This window comes from Dipodomys ordii, unplaced genomic scaffold (assembly GCF_000151885.1).
Source record: "Dipodomys ordii isolate 6190 unplaced genomic scaffold, Dord_2.0 Scaffold77, whole genome shotgun sequence".
In the NCBI taxonomy this organism is placed as follows: Eukaryota; Metazoa; Chordata; class Mammalia; order Rodentia; family Heteromyidae; genus Dipodomys; species Dipodomys ordii.
Window position 1 is genome coordinate 3,254,884 of NW_012267293.1, and position 27,109 is coordinate 3,281,992.

At 35.6% G+C, this 27,109-nt stretch overlaps 1 protein-coding gene across 2 annotated transcripts in view; it reads right to left on the minus strand.

Moving 5' to 3' along the window:
• Positions 1-12,927, minus strand: part of Qki (QKI, KH domain containing, RNA binding) — a 90,876-nt gene extending 77,949 nt beyond the window's left edge. For both annotated transcript variants that reach the window (XM_013024556.1, XM_013024555.1), the window contains exon 1: positions 12,789-12,927. In XM_013024556.1, coding sequence (XP_012880010.1) covers positions 12,789-12,908 — 120 coding nt within the window. In that variant the 5' untranslated portion in view covers positions 12,909-12,927. The remainder of the gene's footprint in view (positions 1-12,788) is intronic.
• Between the last annotated feature and the right edge of the window lie 14,182 nt (positions 12,928-27,109).

Sequence of the window (27,109 nt, forward strand, 5' to 3'; positions counted from 1 at the left end):
GGTGATACTGTTGTAAACACAGTGACTGCATTGCCAGTTGTACAGAAATAGAACACACACCATTATGCACAGTAATAAATGACTATGTTACTATATTATGTCATTGGCATTTTTTACTGATTGATTTTGGTGATACTGGGGATTGAATTCAAGGTCTCAGCTTGCTAAATCTGTTGAATGAAGCTCTACCATTTGAGCCACTTCCCCATCCCCTATTGCTTTAAACTGTTTTCAAGAAGGCTTTGTGGTTTTTGTTCTTTGGCCAGGGCTGGCCTAGAACTATAACTCCCCTATGGCCTCTGCCAAGGAGCTGTACTTAATTACAGACAATCAAGTGGAATCCATGTTTCATCACTAATTTAAGAGATTGGAGTCCAACTTATAAGAATTGTAATAGTTTATAGTAAAACAACATGAGAGCTGAGCATGGTGGCAAACGCAATAATTGGGAGGATGATTCAAAGAAAAGCATGTAATCTGAAAAATAAATTTGAAAAACAAAAAAAAAAGTAAGGGGTAAAAGCTCAAGTAGTAAAGTGCTTACCAACAGTAAGACCCTGAGTTCAAAGACCAAAGCCACATTAAAAAGAAACAAGAATAATAAAAAAAATTAGCATGATCCTACTAGCTCATATTTACCATGTTTCCCTGAGATATGATATCATCTACAGTTGTAAAAATATTCTCTTATGTTCACATAACAACCAAACTGTCTAACAGTGTATTTCTCAGAATATATCCTGTCATTAAGCAATACAAACTTTCTGGGCACTCTATTCTATTCCATTTTATTCCACTTCTTTTCCACTTGATCCTTGGTTCAATATCACACTGCATTAACTGGTATAACTTTATGGTAAGCCTTAATATGTATTAAGCACAAGCTTTTCTTCAAAAGCATCTTTATTCCTGGCCTTATGCAGTTTAACACATTTTAAACTAATCAGTCAGGAGAAGTGGTTCAAACCTATTCTATTTGGGAGGTAGAGACAACCAGTGCACTGAAGTTTGAGGCCAGCCAAAACATAAAAATTCCCAAGACTCCATATCTCCTACAATAAATGAGTATGAGTATGGCATGCACCATCACCCCCAGCAACATGGTAATACACAAGTAGAAGAGACCCTATCTCAGAGCACCTGCCTAGCAAGCTGGCAGGAGGCTCTGAGTTCAATCCAATAATGCGGGGGGGGGAGGGGGGAGGGTGAGATACTAAAAATAAAAACTAAAATAGGCCAGCACTGGTAGCTCATGCCTATAATACCAACTACCCAAGAGGCTGAGATCTGAGGATAACAATTGAAGTCAGCCCAGGCAGAAAAGTCTGTAAGAGTCATCTCCAATAAACTACTCAGAAAAATCTGGAAGTGGTGCTGTGGGTCAAGTGGTAGAGTGCTAGCCTGGAGCACATGAGGCTCAGGGACATCATCTAGATCCTGAGTTCAAGCCCCAGGACCAGCTAAAAAACAAAACAAAACAAAGACTACAGTAAGTAAGTTGATTTCTAAATAAAAATTTGACTTTTCATATTTTTTATTTCAATCTTTTGCTATCCTTATATTTTACATGATAATGATCCTACAAACAGCATCTTAACTGCTTTATGTTCTTCATCCAATCAATCTTCTGAATTTTAACTAATCCTATTAACACAGTACAATTTACATGAACCTTTAAATATTATGTGTTTTCTATATGTCCTGCCTCTTGTAAATTCCTTTGGCTTATGTGCATCTATGCGTGGGTGGGAGTAGGGATACACAAGAGAATCTTTGCCTATTTCCTTTCTTTAGCCTGGAAGTTATATACTTGTTCACTCTAGAGCTTACAACATGACTAAAACATCACTATTCATTTTTACTTTATTCCTTTCCCATACAATACAAGGATGTCAGATTGTTAACACAATATCCTCAATCCAGGTAATGTCATTATTTGCAAATCCAATTTTTAAACTAGACTAAGTTATTATTACTTTGTCAAGATAATACACATTTAAGATATATAAATGTATTTTGATTGCTCTGTATGCCTATTCTTTTTGGTCAGTTTGGGTCTTGAACGCTGGGCCTGAGCGCTTTCCCTGAGCTCTTCAACCCAAGGCAAGCGCTCTACCACTTGAGCCAGAGTACCACTCCCAGTTTTCTGAGTGGTTTATTGGAGATCAGGATCTCACAGACTTTCCTGCCAGGGCTGGAACCCTGATCCTCAGATCTCCCCTCCTAAATAGCTAGGATTATAGGCATGAGCTACGGGTCCCCAGCTTGTATTCCTATTTTCATACTCAGCTTTCTAACTAAAGTCATTTTTCTGCCAGAAACAAAATCTTTGGTATTTTCTTAACAAAATGTCTTCTTTCTGGTGGAGATGGAATTATGACCTTTTTTTCTAGCACCTTAAAGATTCTTTACATTGTTGTCTGTATTCTGTTACTTCTGAGAAGAAAGCTAAGAAGGTTATCTTTGAAGGTGCCCTTTCTTATTCTGCTGTTTTTAATCTGCCTTTTACCTTTTCATTTTCCCTCCCTCTCTCTCCCTCCCTCCTTCCCTTCCTTCTCTCTCCTTCCCAACTTTCTTTTCCTTCCTTCCTTCCCTCCCTCCCTTCTTTTCTTTCTTTCCAGGTCCTGGGGCTTGAACTTGGTGGCCTGGGAGTATCATTGCACTTTTCTGCTCAAGGGCTAGTGTTCTCACTTGAGCCACACCTCCACTTCTAGCTTTTTGGTGGTTAATTTAGAGTTAAGACTCACGGACTTTAGCAGTCCAGGATGGCTTCAAACATTGATCCTCAGATCTCAGCTTCCTGAGCCCCACTCACAATTTTCAGTAGCTATAGTATGATACGCTGAGGTATGGTTTTATTTCTATTCATGAGTTCAGTTTTTCTTTATACATAAGCTCCTTTTCTCAGGTTTTTAAGGTTCCAAATCACTCCTCAGTCAAACTCTGCATCCACTCCATTCCATCTCATTTTTTTAACACCAACAACATAAACATTTAAATCTGTTAGTACATTTCTTTTATTTTTCACATGTCCTCCCTATCTTTTCCACCTCTTTAACTCTCTAAACAGAGCATTTTGTGAACTACATTCTAGTTTACCTATTTCCCTCTAAATATTTCTAATTCTCCCTTTAAATACCTCTAACTTTTAGATCTTCACAATGACTATCATTGTGTTACTTCTTTGTTTGTGACTTTAAGTATAACTATGCTATGGTATTGTGAAGATTATGTAGTCATTTAATCTCAGTAAAATAAAATTTAGAAAAAAATACTTCTAATCTGTCAAAATCACCTGAGTGAGCAGGAATTAAGGAATTTCTTTTATTTTGATTTTTCTTTTGTATTTCCATGTTTTTGCTTTGTCTTTTTCATTCTGTTCTAAAACAACCCAGACAGAGACAATAATCTCCACATCCTATCACCTACTCTGCTTACTTTGGGAAATTTTTGGTATAACAGAAGATGGCTTTCCAAATTCAAATTCACACAAGGAAATATTTTTTCCAGACTTGCTGGGTGGTAAGGAATTAGCCATATACATTAAAAAATAAAAAGAATAATACTAAGTCAGTGAAAATACCTTAACTCTGGTTGTCAGCTTGTTTCTTAAAATAAGGGGTAGCACTCTACAAAGGCATTTTCCCAAACCAACTCATAAGCTAAGTGCATCTGAAATATACAAGAAATAGATTTGCTTCCTGTTTTACACAACAAATAAATCTGTTTCTAAATAGTTATCTGTTTTTAAATACAGTAAAATATGAGAAGGAGGGGTCGGAAAGGGAGAGGGGAGGGGAAAGAAGAGGAGGAAATAAGGGAGAGAGCTGGAAGGAGGGATGGAAGGAATCTGGAAAAGGGGCAGTCCTATCTTGGATCTCCTTTGCTGGAATTATACACAGAAAAAGGCTCCTAACCACAACTAATGAATTCTTATAACTATTACTAATTTTTTAAAGTGTTTAAAGCAGAAAAAAATAGATTAAATTTGTGACACATATTTTCTCTCAACCTTAAAACCCCAATCACTGCTGTCCTTAAGAAGTGACAGTCCGGTATGGTGAGTGCATACCAAGGGAATCCTTATGCAAAGGCAAATGTCAAGGTCATCCTTCACAAAATGTAAGGGAGAATGAAAAAAAATTAATCATAGCAGCTGCTTTGTCTACTGCAACCAATTTCGAAGTTAATATCCTATGTCTTGCATTAAAATTCATTCTGTTGATTTATCATGCCAGCTCTGCAGCTTCATTCAAGTAAAACAGTATCACAACACTTTCAAAGAAAACAATTTCAAACAGCCTCAGTTAAGTGCAACTTTAAAATCCAAAATGTAAAGAAAAAAAAGAAATTAAAAGACATTCATTAACTCTACCATTTTTAAGAACAGACCTTCTCTATATCTCATCGATAATATTTCTGCCAGGAAGCATGGGAATTTCTAAAAGTTTAACAACAATCATGTCTAATGCTATTCACTGATGCTCACTAAATTTTTAATAGAAATGACAGATTTAACCCAATGACAGAAAGAAAAATGTCTCCAGGAACTGTTTAATAACTAATGGATAAAACCTCCTGTGATACATTAATAGAAGTAGTAACTGATAAAAAGTGGTTAAAGAATCTGTTTGGGGCTGGAAAGTTGGCTCAGTGGTAGAGTGCTTGCCTTGCATGCATGAGGCCCTCGGCTCAATTCCCCAGCACCACATAAGCAGGAAAAAAAGCTGGAAGTGGCACTGTGGCTCAAGGGGTACAGTGCTAGCCTTGAGCTGAAGAGCTGAGGGACAGCGCCCAGGCCCAGAGTTGAGGTCCCACGACCGGACCAAAAAAAAAAAAAAAAAAGAATCTCTTTTTGTAAGTACAAAATTAGAACAACAAATGCCATGCACTTCTTTCAATTGTTTTACACAAGAAACAAATTGGTTTCTAAATACAGTATCTTTTATTTCATATTTCACTTTCGTATCACCTATTTCCAGGGTGGTTTTAATTAGTTCACAAACCTCATATTCTATCACATACAACATGGTCATGTTAGATATTAAACACACCAATCTAAAAGTGTATATGTATTTGTGAATAAAAGTCTTTCACTAAGAAGGCAAAAAGGACCAAGTGGATCTACTAGTGAGCCTATCTGAGGTAGCTATTTAAGAGTAGTGCCTATCCATAAGGACATCTGTTTTTCAAACATACAAAAATGATTCTATCAAGATGGCTTTTAGGAAGAGAGGTAACAAATGTCTTCTCCCTTTTCCACTTTCAATTAATTCTAGATAAACATTAGATTAATAGTAGATTAATTCTAGATTAAATCCTCAAGTGTCTCTTAGAGAAACAAGTAACTTATACTACACAGTTAATATAAGAACAGTTTGATAAACCTTTCGAGTGTTTCAGGCTTTCTAAGCATCTGTGTTTACTACACAAAACTTACAAGAACTATGTAAGAAAAGAATTCAACTGTTACAAAGAAAGCAAATTAGTGTTTATAACCAAAATTCAAAATTGTGGTCATGCAAACTAAGATATTCTAAATTATTTGAATCCTCATTCTTTTAATAATTTTTTAAAACTGGATAGGACCCCTCTGTACAGTATTTTTACAATTAAAAAACATACAAAAAAACTGGAAAGGAGATTGCTTGAAAATACATAGTGCTATAGGCTTAAACAGAAAAAAGGAAATACAAAGATGAAAGCAGAAATAAATATAAAGCAGCAGTTAATAAAATCGCACAAAAAGCAGTTATATATATATATGCACTAACAAAATTATTTATTCAAAGAAAAATTAAGAAAGCAAACATAACTTAAAATAGAACCAAAATGATGTTATCCCATGTTGAAGGACTCAAAAAAATGACTACTTTTAACATGTCTACAGACTCAATGAAATCCTTAATCAAATTCCTAAAGGCATTTTTCAAAGAAACAGAAAATAATTTCTAAAACCTCTTTGCAACTACAAAAGTCTCCAAAATAGATAAAGCAATCATGACAACAACTGAATCTAGAAAAATTGCACTTCCTGATTTCAAATTATATTACAAAGGTAAGAGTAATCAAAACAATACAGTACTGACATAAAAATGAAGTTAACCAAAGGAACAGAAACCTAGAAGTAACTCATTCACAGATGGCAACTAATAAGGAAATCAGGAATAAACAATGGAGAAAGGATAGTCTCTACAATAATTGCTTTTGGGAATCCATACTGACAAAAACTGCATCTCCACATTCAAATAAAACTGGAGTGACTGCGGTGGAACACAGTAATTTTAATGTCACCTACTCAAGAGTCTGGGGCATCAAAGGTCAGACTGAGCAAGGTTAGCAAGAGACAGGGTCTGAAGAACTCAAAACAAAACGGCTTAGAGCCAAGACTCAAGTGGTAGAGTGGCCCAAGATCAAACCATAGTAAGGCGGAAGGGGAGGTAGAGAAGGCAGAGGAGGTAGAGGAGGAAGAGGAGGAGGAGGAGAAGGGAGAAGGAAGGAGAGAGGAGGTAGGAAGGAGGAGGGAGGAAGAGGAAGAAGAAGGAGGAGGAGGAGAAGAAGGAGAAGAAGAAGAAGGAGGAGGAGGAGGAAGTGGAGGAGGAGGAGAAGGAGAAGATTGGACCCTTACCCCTGACTTCTCACTATATACAAAGACTAAGTCAAAATTCATCAAAGATTTAAATGTATGACTTGAAATTTTTAAGACTCATAGGGAAAAATGTAAGGTTGAAAAGCTCCGATACTGGTCTTGGCTTTTTTTTTAGATATGATATGAAAAACAGACTTACAAAAAAGTAAAAATAGGAACTATCAAGCTAAAAGGCTTCTACAGAGTAAAGGAATCAAAGACCAAAACGAATGAGAGAATGTATCTGTAAACTATATATCTGGATTAAGAAGTTAATATCCATGTCAAGTTATTAAGAACTTAAAGCATCTTAAGAAGGAAAATAATTTCAATTTAAAGATAGGTGACAAACTTGAAGAGACAATTTTCCAAAGGTGTCTAAATGTCCAACAGAACAAAAAAGGATGTTTTCTGTCACTAGTCAAAACCATATAATCCTAGATATATATTCAGGAGACTGAGATCTGAGGATCTCAGTTCAAAGCCAGAGTAGGCAGGAGAATCTGTGAGACTTTTATCTCAAATTAAAACCGCCCCCACCCCTGCAAAAAAAAAAAAAAAAAACAGAAGCAGCACTGTGGCTCAAAGAGGTAAGTAGAGCCTTAGCCTTGAGCAAAAATGTTCATGGACAACACCTAGGCCCTGAGTTCAAGTCCCATGACTGACCAAAAAGCAACAAAACCCCACACAATTAAAATACCATTTCACTGACAAAATAATGGCATTTGCAGGGAAATGGATGGAGCTAGAAGGAATCATGTTGAGCGAGGTAAGCCAAGAGCAAAAAGACAAATGGTACATGGTCTCCCTGATAAGTGGATGTTAAATCCAAAATGTTAGGTGATACGACAAAATTAATAGGACTTAAGAAACAAAGAACTTCCACTCATATAGTCAAACCACTACTAAATAGCCCCATGCTGCTGATCACATATATGGTGTATATGTGTACACCATTATATGCTACAGACCGTGATAGACAATTTGCTCCAGGAAAGTTAGAATGAGCTTGTGACTTTAAATGAGCATCATTATTCCACAATACTGTGAAATTTGGTAAATTATGTAATCACTTAATCACAATATAAAAAAAAAACCACCAGAAAACTAGAAGTGGCGCTATGGCTCAAGTGGTAGAGCATGAGCTTTGAGCTAAATTGTTCAGGGACAGCTCCCAGGCCTAGAGCTCAAGTCCCACGGCTGACAAAAAAAAGAGAGATCTTTCATGTGATTGTTTCTAACATATTTATAAGATTATGTCTTTGCTGCCTTGTATGTCCCTCCCCCATGGTATAACCCCTGCTTTCACTATATATGATGTTGGTATATGTGGAGGGGAAGGGAAAAAACAAATTGTTAAAACAGGGATACAGAAGGACCCATTGCAACAATTGCAACAATGAGATGTACAAGTCGTTATGTGGAAAAACGAACTTTACAACTTTGGTGGGGGGACGGGAGGGGGGTGGAGGAGGATTCGAAGGGATGGGAAGGGGAAACAAAGCAGGAGGCTACAATGCTTGATAAGAAATGTGCTCATTATCTTACCCATGTAATTGTAACCCCTCTGTACAGTATTTTCACAATAAAAATATACTTAAAAAAATAAATAAAATAATTTCCATCTGGGAAAAAAAATAAAATGAAATAAAATACCATTTCACATGGTTATTATAAAAAAGAAAAATAGATATGTGTGTTAGCAAGAATGTGAATAGGGAACATTTGTTTACTCTCAATGGAAATATAAATCATAGCCATCACAGAAAACAGACCTGCCTCAAAAAATTAAACCCAAAATTATCAACAGGCACTAGTGGCTTATGCTTATAATCCAATCAAGGGTTTCAATTCAAAGCCAGCCAGAGCAAACAAACTGAAGACTCCAATTAGCCAGGAAAAAAATGGAACTAGAAGGCCTGGCTCAAATAGCAGAGTGCTGCTAAGAGTCAAAGAGCCCAGAAAGACAACCAAAAGATATGGAATCAGGGGCTAGGAAGGTGGCTCAGTGGTAGAGCGCTTACCTTGCATGCATGAAGCCCTCAGCATCACATAAGCAGAAAAAGCCAAAAGTGCACTGTGGCTCAAGTGGTAGAGCACTAGCCTTGAACTGAAATGCTAGGGCTAGCACCTAAGAACAGAGTTCAGGCCTCATGACTGACAAAAAGAAAAAAAAAGAAATGGAATCAGATTCAAGTGTAAGAATGAGGGGAACTATTGTTTATGAAAACCTTTAAGCTGTATTTATCACTGTATTTCCATGGCATGTATAATGTCTAAAAAGAACGTGTTTGGGGGGGTGGGGGGGGAGGCTGGGAAGGGATGGGAAGGGTAAACAAAGGAGGAGGCTACAATGCTTGATAAGAAATGTACTCATTATCTTGCCCATGTAATTGTAACCACTCTGTACAGTATTTTCACAATAAAAATTTTTTAAAAAGAACATGTTTTCTTAAATAAAGGCTGGGCTAAACCAGTTTCACCTCAAGACAAGTGTGGGAGATGAAATGCGAAGTTCTGATCATAGATCAGGAAGGCCTGTAAAGCTGATAGCTAAGTATTTCTGCACAAAAATTGTCAACCAACAAACTGTTCTTAAAGTCATATTGAATATTTTTGAATGCAAACTTTTACATTGTTATGAAGTTAATTTATGTGATTTTTAATATGGTAAGTTTATCACATCTTACTTTTGCTTCCACTATTATACTCTTTTTCTATATTCTGTCTTCTCTGTTCCTGAAGAAAGGCACTATTAGCTGAGTTTCCCTCACTGCCAGTCTCCACTTTGTAACAGAAAAGAACTTTTCACTGTAACGTCTAGTGCCTGGTCTAGGCCCTTGTTTTCCACTGTGTCTGTGGGAGTTAATAGGAGACTGTCTTTGCACAGTTACCTAGCACACCGTGCACCGGTTTGACTAAAGAAACATAAAAATTTTGCTGTTTTTATCCATTTCTTTTTTCCATTTTTTTTCCCTTCTATTTTCATTCCTTTTTTTTTCCTTTTTTTGGGGGAGGGGGTGGTGTTCAGGTCAAAATTGAACTTAAAGCATGTGCTTTGCCAGTGGGCTACACCATCAGACCCTAACTTTCATGTACCTAGTTTCTCTCTAATTTTTTAAATTTTATTTTACGCTTCCCTTAAGTGTCAAATTAACAAAGTTTAGATACAATCTTATAAAGTCTTGTACTTTAATCTCAAAAACATAGCATAAACTTATTTTTAAACACAGTCAAAATTCCTTACCACATAATAAGGAAAAAAAATTATCCCACAGGTGTGTACACACACACTCTCTCTCTCTCTCTCTCTCTCTCTCCAAAATCTGAAAAGTATCAAATCTCTAACACATTGGGTAAGGGATACTCAACCTGAATAAACACACAGTAAGTTGTATGGTAAAGCTTAGGTTGTATCAACCTAAGCCTGTTTCTCAGCCCATTCAATTTGCCAGTCTGGGGAAAGGAGAGTTGGGATGTGCAAGTTATCTGTTTAACATTCTTTCTTAGCTCTGAAGACACACACAGCTCTGATGACCCTCATTGACACGAGCAGACCCTGAATACCCACTGGATCTTAAGCGTAAGTCCAACAGGGATGAAAATGGAGAAGGTCTAGAACGTATACAGCTAGCCTAGGCCTGGTTCTTAATTGACAGAACTTCAGCCAAACTACTCAGTCCCAAAGGTCTACACAGACAAGTCCACATACTATCTGTGGCTGGAAATATAGTTCAATAGTAGAGTACTTGCTTATCAGTGCTAAAAGGCTAAGGCCTCGGGGATTCCATCCTCAGCAAGATATAGATAGATAGAGAGAGAGAGAGAGAAAAAGAGAGAGAGAGAGAGAGAGAGAAACAGACAAACTACCTCCATGTAATACCATAGATTACACACACATATATATTTATCTATACCTATACTTATATACATATAAATTCACACACACACCCTAAATACTTAGCAGGTATCTACAATTTACCAGACACTATTCTAAGCATTTAGAATGTAACAGTGGGATAAAGGAAAAAAGCAACAAAGTCATCTCTGCCTTCATAGAACTTACATTCTGTTAACACTTAGATATCAAGGTGTTTTCCAAGTATGAACTCACTTAAGATTAAATTAATATCACCACTGTAGAGATGATACAGTGAGAACCAATTAAGAGGGGCAAATAAATGCCCCAGGTACACAAAATAAGAAGAGCTGCTATAATCTGGGATCTGCATTTACAATTCTGATTATTATACACTCTGCCTCTTGAGTTTAATAAAATTGTTTTAGCCAAATAATATAAATGCACTCACAAAAGCAAGCTTCCATATGAACAGGAGCAGGAAGAGAAGCATATGGATGATCTCCAAGACAAATTAAGTTTAAAAAGAGTGCATATATGTTTCATACAGGAAATATGTAATTCACAGTTCTAAAATACATCTTTTTCTTATACTGACAAATGTAGACACAACAATCACCGAGTTCATTTTTAAAATGTCAGACAATCTTCCTTGTATTGACCCCTAAAGCAATGACTATCAGTATGTATTAGTAACTTAAAGAAGAAAATTTTTCATAACAATGATCTATTCCAATTTTGCTGAACAAATTCTTGTAACTAAAACTTCAAGGTACTTTTTTAAAATGTGGAAATCACATTGTTTTGTACCTACTTCTCTCCTCCTATGAATTACAACTCTATTACTCTCCCTCCCTCCCTCCCTGGAGTTTCTGCCCTCATGTGAATGTTTGCTCTCCAGAAAATGCCTCTAATGTTTGTATTGCCCAAAAATGTCCCCACAAACTCTTCTTTAGCTGGCATTAACCAGAATTATTTGCATATTTACAACCGAATATGCTTATAGTAATAAATGTACAAACTGTAAAGACAATGTACAAAAATCCATGTTTATAAAAAGAAAACATGTAAATTATAAAAATATACTGGAAATACAAAACTGTGAAAGTTAAACTTTTTCCTAATTAACCCAGCTTAAGACCCTTATTTCTCATATAAAGATTAATAATCTGTTCTCCTACTTAAAAATCACATTTCTGACATTATAATACCAACTCCTTTTTCCATATGCTTTCAAAGAAGCCTTCAGAAACCAGGAAAGAAGCCACATTTTTCCTTTATCTATTCAACAGGTATTGGATGCTATTATGTGACAACAATATGGGAGATGGAGCAGCAAATAAAAGTTCTTATTTTATGTACTGCTGGGAAGAGAGGAAAAAATAAACAAGAAAAATACCAAAAGTGCTGCTGCAGAGAGCAAGAGACAGACACTAACTCAACTATGTAAAACACAGCCAGATGACTTTGAGATGAACTGGCCAGGAGAAGTTTCTGAAGGGATATTTAAGTTCAATGCTTAGTGAAAAGAAGCCAGTAAACAGCATGGTACAAGTAAATTTAAAGGTCTTGAGGCTGGGAATAGATTTGACTTGTTCTAAAAGTTAATGTGATTACAACTCAGTGAAGAAGAGAGAAAGTCATGTAAGAAGAGGTCAGAGAAAACTAAATGGACTGTATCATATAGAGCTTTGTAACAAACACAGAATCAGGATTTTAGTAATCAGCTGTTACAGAACAAGAATACTATTTATAAGATGCTTACAGAGAATATTTAAGAAAGCAACCAAGATGAGGAAGCTATTTGTTTTGTTTGGAAGTACTGGGGCTTGACCCCAGGTCTTGCACAAGCCAAGGCAGCTATTCTACCACTTGAGACACAAAGCCTTTTCAGTTGTAGTTACTTTTCAGGTGACTTCAACTTTTCTTTTGAGTCAGAGTGGGACCATAACCCTCTTACCTATGTATCTTGTATACCTGGATTACAGACATGTTCCAATATGCCAGGCTTGTTATTCAAGATAGAGTCTTGCTTAATTTTTTTAGTTTTTGCAGAACTCAGCTTAAACCACAATTCTCTTATCTCTTCCTCCCCAGAAGCTAGGATTACAGGTGTGAACCACCTGCCTGGTTTACAAAGAACAATTTCAATCTATCCATATAAAATTATTTAATACTTCCAGCCCCTCCTCCATGTAATCTTTTAAAGTAGCTGATTATGCTTATTTATCATCAAATTTATCTCTTTCCACAGCATGTGAAGCAGAAAAAAAGCTGAATAAAGCAACAAAATATACTTACATCTGGGTATTCTTTTACAGGCACATAAAGTTTCTCTTGTAACTGAACAATAGGTCCCACAGCATCAGGCAATTCTGCACTCCTTTTCTCTGTACTGCCATTTAATGTGTCATTGTACATGTCTTTCCGTACTCTGCTAATTTCTGTTAAAAGTAAAAATTTTAAATGTGTTAGACAAAAAAAAGTTCTTGCTAGCCCAAGAGGATTTAAAAAAAAAAAAGAGAGAGAGGTAAGGGGAAGATTTCATTGATAAAATGTTAACAACTCCAGTGAACAACATCTGGCCTATTCTATCATTCTATCATAAATCAAATTTTACATTTTATCAAATAATACATTTTATCAAAATAAACTTCTGAGCCTGAACTTTAAAACAATATGACGACTTATTTTACCTAAATGTTCATGCTTAATGAGGCAAATCATTTCAAATAGCCTCAATAAAGCACGTATGCCTGCACACGCACACACATACACACATATACCCACCCAAAAAAACCTAATACCAAAGGCCCTTTTATACTTTTAAAATCTGTTGGAATGAGATTTAAACTGTACACTTAACTAACATTTTAGATATCTTTACAATAGTCAAACATGTTTTATAGACAATAAGCTACAAATTTGGCAGAAGTATATGTAAGATAATTTTTTTTTTAGCAATTAAAGCTATATGAGATGTAATGTCTTAGAGAAGGCAAAGGAAGAAAGAACTGAATGAACCTTAAGAAAAGCAACATTCAAGGAGAGAGGTAAGATCCAAACAGAGAAGACATGGAGCAGATAGGAGACCTGAAAGAGAGGTGTCATACATGCTAAGGTGATCCAACAGTGCCAAATTCTACAAAAATATAATAAAGAGCTAAAGGTAATACCATGGATTGAAGCACCAAGAAATTTCAAGGGAAGAAAGGTTAAGGAAACTAAAACAATCCTGGATTATTGAAAATGCTAGAAAGACATTTAAAAGGAAACTACATTAAATGCTCATATATAATTTTTTAGGTAGATGACTTTATGAATCAAATCCTATGAAGAAAATTGATTACTACTTCAAGTATCTATTAAGCTTATAGCAGGTCCTAGAGGACAGGATTCTGGACAGTGGAACAAGCCACAAGGAATGTCATTATGGTTAGTGAGCAACTAGGTTAACGCTCACTGCACTCTATATAACAATGCCTACCTACTATCTTCCTTGGGAAAGAGGCTTTCATCCAAGTAAGTGAATGCTGCATATATTCCAAATAAGAAATTTCAGCCAACTAATATTAAGGAACTATCAGATACAAATGTACTCCTTAATTTTCTTAACCATTTACTTAAATCAGTTAATATCCAACACAGGAAAAAGGTATGGGTCAAAGGTGTTCTTACTCAATTATCAAATCGTAACCACTCAAAAAAAGAAAACCCTGCCCATTTTCTGCTTCAGTAATAGCAAATGGAAACAGTATAAAAGCAAGAGAGTACCTTGGATATGACAAGAATTCACTTTTTTAGTACTTTATGTAATAAAGTACATTTTTATAAACTGTACTTTGCATTTGCGTGTCCTATACTATAAAATGTAAAAGTATAGTTATTTTTATACTTCTAGTTTTATCATGAAATCCTTCATAATAATGTCCAGTATCAAGATAGTGTTTTGCTTAACCAAAGAGCATTAGAAATTTTTAATTAAAACTTCACATATGTTTTAATCAAGATCTCTGTATAAAAGCATTTTAGGTAATTTATCATTTAAATTTCTTCAGAAACTGCCTAATCCTTGTTATTAAGTTAGCACAGCAACAATACATACACTTGACAGTGATAGTCTCATAGAAAAATCATACATAAAAATTGCTTAAACTACAGATGGAAAATAAGTAAAATCCACCAGCATATTAAAAATTGCACCAAAATAATACAGAATTTGATACTATGAATTTAAGAACAGTTCAATGTTTAACAATCTATTGTAACAAGTACCATATAATGTAACCCAATCAGGGAGGGGAAAAATGGTTTTCCAGGTAATCAAGCCTAGGAAGATTAAAAGAATCAATGGTAAACAACTTTTAAATATTAGTGCAAATATGACATTAATATACATATAAGTAACACAGAATCAACAACCTTCTATACACATAAACCAAGTTAGATGATAGAATATATTTACTATTTTAGTTATAATTTCTATAAACACCTGTGATTTTTTTTATTAATAACTAAATGTGCCACAGAATTGTTGCCTACTATGCCTCCAACTTTTTTTTTTAGGGGGGGTCCAGTCGTGGGGCCTGAACTCTGGGCCTGGGCGCTGTCCCTCAGCTCTTCAGCTCAAAGCTAGCGCTCTACCACTTGAGCCACAGCGCCACTTGCGGCTTTTTTCTTTTTGCTTATGTGGTGCTGAGGAATCGAACCCAGGGCCTCATGCATGTAAGGCAAGCGCTCTACCACTGAGCCACCTTCCCAGCCTCTATGCCTCCAGCTTCTAAAATACTGAATGGGTTGGTCCTCAGTAAGTGCCTGATGGAACAGGTGAGTGAGGGGGTAAATGAAGGGAGCAATAAGCTAAGCACTAAACGTAAATAAACCAGTCTAATCTTCGAGACAGGTAAGCATTGTTTCTATTATTATTTTTCAGTCTTGAACGTATCATGCAACTGAAGAACACAATTGTTTTCAAGACAAAGCTGCTGGGAATAAGATGACTCAGATATAGTCGTAATCTTTATGAAATGATGTTATATTCTACAATCACAACTACAGCAGAGGGACAGATAGGGAGCTCAGGGTTCAAGGCCAGCCCTGGGAGAGGAGGGACCAGGGATTTTAATACCCTATCTGGAAAATAAGTAAAGTAAAAAGAGCCAGGGGTTCAGCTCAAGTGACAGAGCTGTTAGTATATAAAAAATGTGTTAATTAATACGAGTTATACCTTACAATAGGAAAGACAGTAACAGATTAGAATGTGAGGCTATATTTACATAAATAATTGAATAGATGAAATCTCCCCACATGACATTATTATAAAGAGGGGAAAAAGTACTTTTATGACAGGTAGCCCCTTAACCCAAAGTGATCAAGTTAAAATGTATGTGTGCTCCCTAGTTTGGTGCACTAGTTTGAGGTGACACAATAGTACTTGTGTGCTCTTTTCTAGCCCAGGATAGATAACCTCAATCTGATCAAGAGAAACTGCAGAATACATCACAAAATAATTCCTCAAAAATGTCTTAAGTCAAAAGTCACAGATTGGAGGCAATAAATAAAGGAACTCTCACCACATGCAGTATGACTTGTAAACTAGTGAACAGTCCTCGATTCGTCCGTATTTTCTAATTCCTATACTGTACTATGGTTATGAGTCATGAGTGTTATTTTCTATTTTTCTGTAGGTCTCAATTTATTTGAAAACAATTAAAAATTTAAAAGCTTTAGTTTGAGCCATCAGAGTGATTTGTTCCAGAGACCAGAGGTGGGAAGAAAGAATAACTAGTTGTGGGCAAAGAATGAATGTCACACAAATGCCTTAGCCTATGAAAAAAAATTTATCCTACTCCATGAAAAAACGCTTTTTTACTAGTAGAACTAAGAAAATAAAACAAAATAATTTATTCTGCAATTTGATTAACACTAAATCAAATTAAAATTAAAATGTTTACTTTCTTAAAGTACTTGGTACCCAAAATAAACAAGTTTTTTATTTAAGGAAGTGCTTAAATAAAGTATCTACTATTCTCCCAAAAAAACACACACACAGGTAAAAGTTCTATGTTAATCTTAACTAAAGATGGCTTTCCTTAAAATCTTCATAGATTATATGTATAATTTTTAGTTACAGTTTAATAGACGCTATTTAGGAAAAACATACTCACTTAAAACCTCACAGAACAGGAAGATTAAAATCCATAAATAATGAACTCTCCATAGGAAGTAACTGTCAACTCCATGTTGGCAGGGATAAATCCCAGAACCATTTTTCTTATGGCTTTGAACTTAACTTTCTGGGTCTCAATATTTTAATGTGTAAGATGGTCAAGTTATACCAAATCATTTTTGTGGTTTCTATCTGCTCTAAAGCACCAACATTTAGGAGCCTTTGCATCTTCCATCTCCCGAAAGCCAACTCCATTTTGTGTTCTGAATCCCAACATGTAAGGGCAGCCCATATACACTCAATTACCTAGTCAGTCCTCAAAGGATTCAATTCTCCTCCTGGAAATGTCTTCCAACTCCTGAACATCTGGATTTAAGTGTTATCTTTGTGAGGTACTGAATCCTCCCACAACCAGGTTCTTTAAACTTAATTATTTAGGTTAGTCCCTGTGTTTACCTTCTTCAAATCCCAAGTCCCTAACAACTAACTACAAATTCCAAGTCCCTAATGACTTCAAATCAGGCTAAAAGCAAAACTGGCCTTCTGAGCATTTGGAAAGTTATGTCTACATAGCAGGGGAAAATGCACTGTTTTTCCTAGATAACAATTCCTTTGATTTTTTTAATTATCCTTTTCAATTATATTCCAATTTCTATCTAAGTTCAATGAAGGAAAAGTTTCCACTGGTAATCATGTATCACAGGTTAGCATGAGTAACTCTTTAATTACACAAACAAAAGTAAATGATGTCAAATAACATTCACAGGGGTTAGAGCAGCCCAAATAAAAGAGAAATCTCTCATACTAGGAAAAATCTGAGGACTACTTTTAAGCCATAATAAGCAATCTATTATACACAACATTCCAAAAGGTAATGCCCTCAAGCACCCAGATTGAATTAGAAAGGAAAATAAAACCTCAGCAAAAATACCTTAGCTCTGTTTTTGTAACAACAACACAAAGAGGTCCTCAAATATCAAAGTAATTGGAAATGAAAACATTTTAACATGGTAAGCAATATGATCCCCTCTAATTAAGCCACAGTTGGTTTATTTCAGAATATCTAAGTAATGTTACAGGAAGGGCAGAACTACATTTATTACATTCTTAATGCCTCCTACAGTATAAGTTTTATTCTAACAAGTATTGGAAATAAATCCTAATATGAGATTTAATATGCAGATTGCAGCACTTTTTTAGATCATTAAAATTCAAATGATTAAAATGGAGACTAAATGCCATCATTTAATAAAAATTTCCAAAATAACCTAACAAAAACCCTAGTAAAGGACATCAGGGCAACCCTCTGCCTTCAGAGCTTAATGACATCCATATCAGAAAGCTTTTTCTGAACACACCAACCTGATACACGCCAAACCAAACTCCAAGAGGCTTCTGCCACTTGATCTCAAAAACAGCCAACCCGTTCATACACCTCATACCTCGTTCAAAAGCAAATACTATGTACTCAATTTTCAAAATGTACACAGAACTTTAATTCTCACCACTTCAAACTACTCACTCTAATTCTGCTATAGCCACAATTATTTCTTACCTAATCTAATGCAACTTACCTGACCTCCTTTCTATCCTCACTTGCTCTATTTTCAACCCTCCAAAATAAGCCCTCTAAAATTTGTGAGAACTGTCAATATCCCCCCACTCAAAACCCTGTAAAGGCCAGGCACCAGTGGCTCATGCTTGTAATCCTAGTCACTCAGGAGGCTGAGATCTGAGGATCATGCTTCAAAGCCAACCCCAACAGGAAAGTCCATCAAACTCTTATTTCTAATTAACCACCAGAAAACCAGAAGTGGCCCTGTGGCTCAAAGTGGCAGAGCACTAGCCTCAAGAAAAAAAACTCAAGAACAGCACCCAAACCTTGAGTTCAAGCTCCAGGATGGGGAGAAAATCAACAACAAACACCTCTAAGGGAGCTGTGCACTTCAACATTTTGATCTGTGGTTTAAACTTTTAAATTTTATTTTGAGAGCCCAACAAGTTTGTGCTTATGAGTTTTATCAATATTTACCAATGCAGAAATTCAAACTGAATTTTTACACAATGAACTCATGACATGTTACAAACTCCCCATACATACAGTTCAAAGACAATGCATTTCCCAACAAAATGAAAAAAAAAAATGCTCCTTACTTATCTTCTGGCAAATTTCTGTTAAATGTGTGCCCTGGGACAGACAGATTCTCTTACCACACACAGCACTTGCTTGGGAGTGACAGTGAAGACAGGATATAACTTCTAATGATCACAAAGATGGTTTGACTTCATCGATTGCCTGAAAGAAGGCACAGAACAACTCGGAGAGCGAGTCACTACTCTGATGAATTCTCCTCAGGTTGAGAAGAAAGCCCAGACCTTCACAAAGATCTAACCCTCCCCAACCACAACTTTTCTGACTTATTCTTCTAACTATCTAACCCTAATGCCCATTCACAGCTACAGCTACAAGCTACAGGTCCTCCTCTTGGAGAGCTGTTCCTTAAAGCAGCATGGGCTCCTACTGTTACCTCCTTCTAATCTGTGTCAATGTCAATTCCTCAAGATTCACCCAGATCTACTTAATATCACAATTTGTCCCAATACATTATTACTCTTCTGATCTTTATCTTATTCAACTTATTCCCACAACTATAAGTGCTTAATATACTGTATCACATATTTGTGTATTGCTTACTGCCTGTTCCCCCCAAATGTAAATGGAGTGGAATTACAGCATTGCTTTTGCTTTATTTCCCAGTCACATCCCCTCTGAATAAACTGTTATTAGGACTATTAGCACAAAAACATACAAAGCTACAAAACATTCTAATAATTTCATGTCAGCATCAATAGGGTATTTGGTTGACAACTCTACTAGCTTGCTCTCCTTCCTTTTAAAAGTAACATAATGCACTACTTTTCTTAAAAATATTCGTAAGAAAAATGCTGCTCCTACAAATCAATATTGGACCCCAAGAACTGTTACGACTAATTGCTCAAGTTTTTTTTCCATAAGCCTATATTTGCAGTCAACACAGCCCTGATCAATACTCTACCCAAATATTTAGTAGAGATGTTCAGAATATAATGAAATAAATGCCTTTTAATTTCCTTAATGTCTAAGACATACAGACTATAACTAAAATGGAAGTAGCCTGAATAAAATATCACCTGAATATTTTCACCCAGTGTTCTAATAATCAATAGTCCTGATAGTACACTAGTATGTATCAGTATATTGACAGAATCAGGCAAAACTTCAAGGATACAGGAATAACCAAATACAGACAGGAGCCCTGCTCCATCGGAACTAAGTGAGCAAAAACCAACAGATGAAGCAGACTAATAGCTTCTTGAAGAAGTGCCTCAACATACAGTGTTTCTTCATGTAAAGTAGGAAAGGGGAACCTGTTTTCTACCAGCAGCCATTTATATATTTATAACATTCATAGGTCATACAAAATTATTAATATAGGTAGTTAGACCAGGGCAGCTGACAAAAAGCTGTATGAGAAAACATTGTTAAGCTAACTGAAAAAAGTCTGAACTCTGGCTTTATTCAGATGCTACAATGTGAAAAACAAGACTCAAAACGCTTAAACTCTCATTTTAATGATTATAATGGAAAGGAAAATGGAAGTGGGAAAAAGATGCATTAGCTATCTACTTGATAACATAGTATTATACTGATGGATCTACTGTAAGAAAAGAGGCTTATCAGATAAGCTTCTGTTAACCTCTGGTACATTTTATCCCAAGATTTGGGATAAACTAAAAGCTCAACTAAAAGTTTGGGGAAACTAAAAGCTCTAGTTTTCTGACTTCTAATCTCATCTCTGTATGAGACTGACATGCATTACATATGTATATGCACATTCATATTTATATTTTGGAAGTACTAGGGTTTGAACTCAAGAGCCTTGTGCTTTGGCTAAGCAGGTCCTCTACCAGCACTAACCCTTGCTTTTTGCTAGCTATTTTGAGATAGGCTCTCACCACTTGCCCAGGCCCAGACTTTTGACAGTGATCTGCCATGAGAAACCAGGTAACAGATGCAAGCCACCACATTCAGCCACTTCTAACTAAAGAATCATCTCAAGGACTTTCCTAGCCAGCTTCTCACATACCTTAGGATGATAAGCATATGCTACCACACCAAGCTATTGATTGAGAAAGGGGTCTCATGAACTTTTCTTCCTGAGCTGACCTCAAACTGAGATCCTCCCATTCCCAGCTTTCCAAGTAGCTAGGATTACAGCTTGGGTCAGGTCATCAGGACTGATTATTAAGTAATGCTGGTGATTTTCCAGGCCAGTAGTTCTGTTTTCCTGGATCATGATACTTTTTTTTGGGGGGGGGACCTGAACTCTGGGCCTGGGCACTGTCCCTCAGCTCTTCAGCTCAAGGCTAGTGCTCTACCACTTGAGCCACAGCACCACTTCCAGCTTTTTCTGCTTATGTGGTGCTGAGGAATCGAACTGAGGGCCTCATGCATGTAAGCCAAACACTCTACCACTGAGCCATCTTCCTAGCCTGATACTTTCTTTTATATTCAAGATAGTGGTTGAACAATGAATAGTTGTGTATGTCAGAGTAGTCACATACTATGATTTAGACAAGTTACCATTCAAATTAGCATAAGTTCCTTGAAAAATATAGGAAAATTTCACAGTAAAAAGTTCCATTAAGATGTAAAATAACTAAGTGCCACTAGCTCACATATGTAACCCTAGCTACTCAGGAGGCTGAGATCATGGTTTGGAGGCAGCCCAGGAAGATAAATCCAAGAGTCTCATCCAATTAACCAGGAAAAAAGCAAAAACTGGAAGTGTGCCTCACGTGGCATAGTACCAAACATAAATAAAAAAGCCTAGAGTGCAAGGCCCTGAGTTCCAGCCTTAATACTGTCACATAACACACACCTATCAAAAAAAAAAAAAATTAACAATGGAAACTCCTAAAACAGTTTTTTTCTAAGTAATGGAGTGGTAGCATACAATCTCTCAAAACCAGGAAATTCACAGGCTCCAAAGCTATTAGTTGTCACCATTAGTAAAAGGTAAACAGCCCATTTAAATGTAACCAGACTAAAAAAGTAACCCATTTTAAGTACATACTAAATGGAATAAGTCTTGAGAGAAACTAAATAATGTGTTTCTTACATTCTGAATATCCAGTGCTTTCTTTTTTCTTGTGAAAAGATTGTCACTGTCAAATAAAGCCAGCCATTTACACAATCAAAGCTTCTTTATAGATGTACTCACAGTCACTACAAATAACTAGTTGTGGTATACAGAAAGGATAAAGCAATAGCCTCTCCAAGTCAGTTTTCCTCTTAACAATCACAAGTTAGGTAAAATTTTACTCTCTAAAAATTCACAAAATAAATGGCATCATAACTGTAAATATCATCTGTGATGAAGGAGAGAAAATAATAGGGAAAAGCAAAAAAAAAATTTTTTTTGGGGGGGGGTCGGTCGTAGGCCCTGAACTCTGGGCCTGGGCACTGTCCCTCAGCTCTTCAGCTCAAGGCTAGCGCTCTACCACTTGAGCCACAGCGCCACTTCCGGCTTTTTTCTTTTTGTTTATGTGGTGCTGAGGAATAGAACCCAGGGCCTCATGCGTGCAAGGCAAGCACTCTACCACTGAACCACCTTCCCAGCCAAGCAAAATGTTTTATTAAAACAAAAAACTTTCAGTCTACCTCAGTTCCTTCATCCATAAAATATATTCCCAATTCAAAGGGCTGCTATAAAGATTTCGAAAGATTATAAGCTCAAGTATGGTGATATGAGTAGTACATACATCTATGCATTCATATGAATCAAGAGGTACACATATGAAGCCATATATGTATCCAAAACAATGCTATATTCTATATAAATAACATTATATTCTGATAAATAGCTCTGAAAGACAAGACAGGTTGAATTTCCCTTATCTAAAGTGTTTTAAGCTTTGGAATATTTCATCTACATAATGAGACTATCTTGAAGACAGGACCAAATCTGAAAAGAAATTCATTTATCTTTTATATATATTGGGGGGAGGAGGTACTGGATGAAGAGGGTTGAACTCAGGGCCTGATACTTGCTTGGCTGGCACTGGATCATTTCAGCTACATGCCTCCCAGCCTCATATACTCTTGATACAAACAACTTGAAACTTAATTACAATGAGATCCATGGATAGAGGGTTCCAAGGAGACTGTTACTGAAAAAAAAAAAAATCAAGTAAATGCTCAGGATTCAGAGTGCAGTACTGCTTAATTCACTGTTTTCATAATGCCACCTAAAGACATTCTACCTTTCCACAAATGCAACTTTTAATTTTTTACTTTGGTTTGGGGCACTTAGCTTTTGGAAGGTGTATTTCTGCAAAAGGGCAGGGATGCAGACGATACAATGATTTAAGCAGACCTGACAGACAACCAGGGACTAAGTGTGAGTTACTCCAAACCATCGGAGCTGTTGTGCAACCCGGAATTTAAGCTCTTTGTCTCTGAAATTTCTTCTGGAATTATTACTGATTAATGACTTCCTTTGATCAACAACAAGATGATCAAGTATCTCCTTCACAGGATGAAGGAGTTAGCAATATAATGCTACAGAGTACCAAGATAAAGAGTTCAATACTCTGAACAGATATGGTGGGTCATCAGTTAGGTTACTCATAATACAAGTTTCACCATTCTGTGTTGAAGTTTTACAATATACAATTTAAATGCAAATAAAACAAAGACTATATTTTAGTAATTATTATTCATAAAATTGGAGTATTCTAACTCTTGAGACTGCAGTTCCTCATAAAAATACATGGCAAATGCCTCAAAATATAGAAAATGGTTTTCAATTCATTAAGAGTATCATACACTGAAATATTAAAAGCAGTGTTTTAAATAGTTAATAAAATAAAAAAGTCCTAAAGTCTTTATGTATATTGTGTAAGAAATTTTAAACAAACTACCTATGGCTTTTAGGAATATTCAAGTGTCATTCATCTGAACTAAGCAGGCCAAGCAAAATACTCTTATGAGTCCTATGTTCTTCTCAATGTCGAAATGGGTGGATAAATTTAAAGCCTGTTCTCTCAAGAGTTGCTTTATAGGCAATTTTCTCCCAGTATCAAGGTCTGAAATTTCCATTTGGCTGCCAGTTTGCGATTAAATTCATCACCTTTATTATAAAAATGTGCTTTACTCCATGGCCTGCTGCACAAGAACTGTAAGAAAAACATTTTTCACTGCTAAAGGCAAAATCATTCTAAGCAACCACCACATTCACTTTAGACACTGGCTTTTTCAACCTGATGAAGCAGCCTATAGGTTCCTGGGAAAACTGTGACAAGAGTGTAGCCCATACAAATTGAGTTCTATAGAAATGCCATGCTTTACATTCTTGGGATAAAGCTGGCCATATTTCCATTTATTTATTTATTTTGTAGTGCTAAGGACTGAACCCAGAGCCTTGCTCTATTTTGGAGACTATATGCCCAGCCCTTAAAATTCCTTATGTGAAGATTCATTATTATTTTGAGTAAATCTCAAACTGAAAATCAGTATACAGAACGTATTTCTGAAGTTCAATATAAAGACAATAATTTTAAGTATCAGAAAAAATTAAGTTCCCACCTTTAACTCCATTATGCTCAAGTTCAGTTTGCTTCATAGTTTAACTTTCACCATCTGGGCAAATAGTCAATGGTCAAAGGTAGGTTTGCATCACATTTCTAACTGACTTTAGTTTCCTAATAAGTCACAATATAAAGAGGAAAAGAATCTGAAAGTATTTCCGAAATAATGACATGAAAGCTAATATATTTAAAGAAGTAGTATATACTCATTTGTGAAATTTAATATTGTAAAGATTATCTATATAATTAACTTTTAACAAACTTGGCCAGTAAATCAAATATTAGAATCTTGTAAATAAACTTGGTATATTTTTTCCTTTGTAAAAATGCACAGGAAAGAAAATCAGAACTAAATCTCACATTATGTTAAGCCTGTATGTAATAAGAGAATTTATCAAATTGTGTAAAATGTGAACCTAGAAGAAATGTTCCATCTTTCTACTAAAAAATAAGGTGGCACTTTCCACTTTAAGCTGAGCATGCTTCTGTGAACAGCAGTTAAGTCTCAATACTTTCCTGTTTTCATTTTTCTCTCCATTCCATGGGCCATGTCTTACTTATCTTTTTGTATCCACAGCATCCAATATGGTGCTGGATTTTTTAAAAGGGAAAAACAAAAAACAAACACTGTTGGAAAGTGCTTATTGAATCAGAACAGTTTAGTTTGCTAAACTATATAAGTTACAATCCATTTAACCAATGAATATTAATTTACAAGGAGTATTGTTAATAAGACATAAAACTACTAGATTGGATCACAAGTACTACTGAGAGACAACACTGGGAAACTTTCAGTTTAGTTTTCTATATATATATATGTATACGCACATGATCTATTTCATAACAAGTAGCTTAGTAACAATGAAAAAATTTTAGTCATGCTATCTTGGCTCAAGTAGTTAGAACACACTCATTGATAATTAGTCATAATAACATTATCAAGTAGACTCATTTCATAACACCAAAAATTTCCAACTTAGAATCCCCTTGCTACTGTATTTTCATTCTTTTCCCTCTCTCAAGCTCCAAGTCACCTTCAAGGTAAAACCATAAGATAATTTATACCCCCACAGTATAACCCCTGCTTTCACTATATTTGATGTCAGTATAACTTGTGGAGGAGATGGGGAAAAACAAGTCGTTTAAGGATACAGGTAGACCTGTTGCAACAATGAGAAGTACAAGCTGTCATGTCAAAAACGAGCTTTACAATGTTGGTGGGGGGGAGGGGGAGGATTGGGTGAGGGGGAGGCTGGGAAGGGATGTGAAGGGTAAACAAAGGAGGAGGCTGCAATGCTTGATAAGAAATGTACACATTATCCTGCCAGGTAATTGTAACCCCTCTGTACAGTATGTTCACAAAAAAAATTTAAATTTAATTAAAAAAAAAAGATAATTTATAACTTTAATATTCAAATTTGGTGAACTTACACACACCTTTAATCACCAGGTAACAAAACAGCTATGTCACTATGATATATTCTGACATTCAGCTAATGTACTTCAATTGAAACAAAAAAAAATGAAAACCAAGTTTCATTCATATAAAAACTACATGTGAAAAATAATGAGCTAGTATGCCCAATCAAATGGCTCAAACTTGTGATCCCAGCTACCAGGAGAGACCCTATGAGCAAAAAAATAAATTTTAAAGCACAAAGGCACAACAACTGGGGCAAATTGTAGGGAATTTGTATAGCAATCCCTTACTACTGCCAGAAGAAAAATTAAGAAAAAAAAAGATTATCCTGCCCCTTACCACCACATAAAATAATTCCATTTCCTAAACTTTGATTTTTCTAATTCTGATCTTCTTTTTGTGTTTCCTAATTCTTATTCTTCCATCAAATTAATTTACCTATCATTTCCCCTTTTCACATTTTATTACAATTTTTCAAAGAAAAAAGCAACAAAGTATTTTTAGACACCTTTCAACCATCTCAAAATTTAAATAAGCTTACTGTGTCTCTAAAAAGCACAAAACTATATAGAACATGTATAAATATTAGTCAAGCAATGTTGGAGAATTGAAATTATGTAGTCTTATTTAATTTTATATTTTGTCAGTACCAGGGTTTGAACTTATGTTTGTTCAGCTTGCTTGCTAGGCTGGTGCTCTACTACATAATCCAAGCCTCCAGACCAGCTTTTTTGCTGGTTATTTTAAAGATGGAGATTCTTGAACTTTTTCCACTTAGCTGGCTTTGAACTGAGATCCTCTAAATCTCAGCTTCCTGATTAGCTAGGAATAGACACCAAGAAATTTTCTAATACTTTTATATTATTCTACGGCAAATGACCTAGATCCACCAAAAAAAATTTAAAAAAAAACAAAATGGAGGAAATTAGCAGCCCTTGTAACAAAATACTCAAAATTCTTTATATTGTATAAAATATAAACAGTGAAAAACACTTTGCAAATCTGAAATGAGCCATACATTTGAACTTATATACAAAGTGTTGGAAAATGCTAAGAGACTACCATGAACCCAGAAGAATCTCTTGTTTTTATTTAGTTTAACATCGTTTAATGATCATGACTGTACAATAGATGCTTAATTTTATTATTTTGAGAAAAAGTGTATTTCAAGCAATGAAACAGAACTGAAAATGATTGAGACTACTCACATCAAAGGGTAGCCAACTATAGAAATGATCTAGTCATGATGTAATTCTCCTTAGAGATCAGACCCAAGGGTGCTCTTCCTTGCTGGTATCACACAGATACAGCATTACCAAAGAGTCAATTTACCTACCATTCTTGAATCTAGCAATACCAAAATCATGTCTCCATACTTTGAGATTGGTGAACTGCATTTAC